This window comes from Muscardinus avellanarius (genome assembly GCF_963383645.1).
Source record: "Muscardinus avellanarius genome assembly, chromosome: 5".
In the NCBI taxonomy this organism is placed as follows: Eukaryota; Metazoa; Chordata; class Mammalia; order Rodentia; family Gliridae; genus Muscardinus; species Muscardinus avellanarius.
Window position 1 is genome coordinate 139449561 of NC_137790.1, and position 3644 is coordinate 139453204.

At 65.6% G+C, this 3644-nt stretch overlaps 1 protein-coding gene across 1 annotated transcript; it reads right to left on the reverse strand.

Annotated features, from left to right (window-relative positions):
- Window positions 1-360: 360 nt before the first annotated feature.
- Window positions 361-2910, reverse strand: GLYCTK (glycerate kinase; the record flags this gene model as incomplete). The annotated part of the gene is made up of 4 exons (XM_080695851.1): window positions 361-1227; window positions 1712-1887; window positions 2158-2309; window positions 2534-2910. 4 exons carry the CDS (start codon window positions 2908-2910, stop codon window positions 361-363), a joined length of 1572 nt encoding a protein of 523 aa, XP_080551977.1.
- Between the last annotated feature and the right edge of the window lie 734 nt (window positions 2911-3644).

Consider the following 3644-nt stretch of genomic DNA (forward strand, 5'->3'; position numbering starts at 1 on the left):
CCGCGAGCCCCGCGTGTGCTAGCTGAGGGGTGCGGGCGCCTGCGAGGTCCCTGTGGCCCCCAGCGCAGCGCAGCGTCACACTGAGGGGAGACTACGGAGAAACCAGCATGTTCCTTTTTATTTTCAATCTCTCTGGCTTCCCTCGAGACAGGCTGCGGGCTGCTCAGGGGAGAACAGGGAGCTGGTCCTGACCTCAGGGCGGCCGCTGCCAGAGAGCAGGGGTGGAGGGCGCCCCAAAATGCCTATCTTCCTGGAGGGCTGAATGAGGAGCAGAGGCGAGAGGAGGGGAGGCCTGGGCCCGGTCCTCCCTGAGACCCAGCCTGTGGTCTCCGGTGAGCTCCGGACACCTGCCCTGTGCCGTCAGCGAGGCCGCAGCAACAGGAAGTGGGTGTCCATGACGTTGGTGCCGGTCAGCCCCGTGTGCACCAAGTGCGCTCCGCCCTGCAGGCGACTGAAGAAGGTGTGGGAGTCACTGTGGGCCAGGAAGGCGGCCATGTCCAGGCCCTCGGTGGCAGCCTGGCTGCCCAGGTCAGACGTGGCCCAGGCCCCCGCAGCCTCAGTGGGCCCGTCCTGCCCATCGGTGCCACCACTCAGAAACAGCACGTCAAGGGCCTCCAGGGGCCACCCTCCCAGCTCTGCTCCGACACGCAGGGCCAGTTCCTGGTTCCGGCCACCCCTGCCCAAGCCCTGCAGCTTCACCGTGGGCTCGCCACCAGCCAGCAGGCAGACTGGGCCTTGCGCCTGGGCCGCGGTCGTCAGGGCCTCCTCCAGCTGCAGGTCCGGGAGCTGGAGCTCAGCCGCCAGCTCCTGAAGCTTCGCATCTTCCTGCACAGAAGTGCTGGCCGGGGACGAGGCAAGGCGTGCTCCCGCCGCTCGGGCCAGCAGACCATAGAACTGGGCCACGGCTTTCACATCACCCTGCATGGCTGTGCTCAGCACCACAGCCCGATAGCCCAGCGCCTCAGCCTGCCTCTGGGCCTCGGCCAGCGCCAGCGCGTTGGAGCCGATGATCACGTTGAGGACGTGCCCGCAGGTGTGCGGCCCGTGCGGGTCAGAGTCAGCCCGGGCCAGCACGGTCTTCACAGAGCGCGGCAGGGCAGCCCGGAGGCCGTGGCGGTTGAGGACGTGCAGGCAGTCTTGCACGCTGTGAGCACTGGCCACGGTGGGGCCGCTGGCGATCACCTCCACGGGGTCCCCCACCACATCTGACAGGATGAGGCTCACCACCTGGAGCAGAGCCCTGCTCAGTCCCCTCCTCCTCCCCAGCGCCCTAAGGACCCACCGCAGGCTGCACTTCCTCGGCCTCTTTTTTTTTTTTTGGTGGTACTGGGGGTGGAACCTAGAGGCTTTCTACCTCCGGGCTATACTTCCAGACCTATTTTTTTTTATATTTTATTTGGAAACAGGGTCTCACTAAGTTGCTGAGAGCCTCACTAAGTAGCTGAGGCTGGCTTCGAACCTATGCGATCCTCCTGTCTCAGCCTCCCAAGCGTGGGGATTACAAGCGTGCGCCACCACGCCCGGCTTTTCCTCGGCCTCTTCTAACTTCTCTCAGGCACACCTGTCATGGGAACTCCCTCTCCCTCGCTGGGACACCCACAGGACAGCCCTTGAACTCACTCCAGTCCCTGCCAATCTGTAGGCCGGCCTAGGCTTTCACCCACCACCCTGGCCCACCAAGGAGCAGGGCTCCCCGCGGCAGCCCACACACCTGGGCAGGGTAGGCGGCCTGGGCCAGCCCTCCGCCCTTGAGCTGGGACAGGGCCTTCCGGATGGTGTTGAGCTCCTGGATGGTGGCTCCACGGGCCGCCAGCAGCTTGGTGAGCATCTGCTTCTCCTCCAGGGTGACAGGTGGGATGGGGGCGGGCAGCAGGGCCGAGCCGCCACCTGCAGAGCAGAGACAGGTGCCCCCTGGGGTGCTAGGCCCCTGCCTGAGGCCCTCCCACCAGCACACAGGCAGCAGCGTGCAGCCTTGGCAGTGTGTACAGAGGGAAGGAGACAGTGAGTGGCCCAAGGCCACCCAGAGGCACATCCAGGCTCCACTTTGCCTGTCACCCTGGAGGCTCGGTGTCTGAGAGTCGCTGCTCCCCCTCCACCCCACCGCGTCGCCGCTCCCCCTCCACCCCACCGCAGGTCCCAAGCTAATGGGGTGCGCACCTGAGATGAGCACTAGCAGCAGGTCGTCAGCCGTGAGCCCCTCGGCCAGCTGCCGGATGGCCAGGGCAGCCCGCAGCGCGTCGCGATCCGGTAAGTTGTTCTCGGCGCCCTCAAACACCTGGATGCGGCTGTGCGGCTTCAGCAACATCTCGCTGAGGAGGGAAGGGTCAGGCGGAGAGTGCAGCGAGAGATGGACAGGGTGGGCTCTCCTGGCTGCTCAGCTCCACAGGTGAAGGGGGCCGGAATCAGGACGCCCACTGACACCCACCCTGCACAGGCCAGACCCAGGGGAAAGGGGAGGTACCGATCCAACGAGGGTCTGCGCCCAGGTCTCCCCTCCAGGCAGCAGCAGGGAGCGGCCCCCATGGCTCCTTACTGCTTGCCGGCGCACTCCACGGCAGCGCGGATCCCCTTGGGAACGCTGATCACGCCCTGCACAAGGTGCTGGCCCAGGAGCTCCTCGGCCGCAGCGGCCATGCCCAGGACGGCCTTGCCGAAGCCCACCAGGTACAGGTTTTGCCGCAGCTGAAAGCTCCGGTCTCGAACCTTCAGCTGTCTTCCTCCAGGGTCCAAGGACAGCGCCCTCCGCAGCATGGGGCCCGGCTGCACGGCGCCCACGGCACTCTCAAACAGCTGGCGCGCCTGCTCCGCCAAGGCCATCCCACTGGCCATCCGGGCCACGGGGGCCCCCCAGAGGAGTGGACGTGAGGGGGCTCGGACCAGACAGGGCAGGACCTGCAGGGCCGGAGCCATGCCCCACGCTGAAAGCACCCACCGCCGCACATCTACGGCTGGCTGGCAGGGGGGAGTACCAGTGAGGCCTGACACAGGAGGCCCCTCATGGCTACCCCTCCAGAGGTCTCAGCTCCTGCTGCAAGGAGCCCTTGGACGGCTCAAGACCTCCCGAAGCCCGCATTGCCTGGCTCACTCCCCTCTTTGGAGTCCAGGCCTGCCACCCGGCCAAGTCCTCCCAGCAGACCACATGCAGCTAGCTGGCCCTCTGGACACTCTGTCCCGAGTCCAAAGTTTCTGTTGACTGGGCCCTTGCCCTAACTCACCCCCTTTGGCAGGGAGTTAATCATTGGCGAAGGGAACAGACCCTACCAGTGGGTCCCACCTCCCACATCCGGGGCTCCGCCCCTCCTGGCACTCCTACCTGGCTCCCTTCCCACCTCTGCTGCTAGCGGGAGACTGCTGGCCGTCCCCCCAGCAGACCTGAGCCCACTGGCTACAGTGTGCTCGATTTCCTTGGTTCCCAGGACTGGGCTGGAAAGCCTGGGAAATGGGTCCACATGGGGAAGCTGTAGGCTCAATGGGACATTCAAAACCTAGGCCCAGTGCAGTTCCCCAAGACTCGCAACCTGAGGAATCCCAAAACTCAGGCCAGTCCAGCAGGAGGGCCAGCTACTGACCAGGAGTAGGAGCAAAGTGTGCCTCGAAGAGAGACCTTTGGGAAGTCCCCAGGCCTCAGGCCAGGGCAGGAAAAG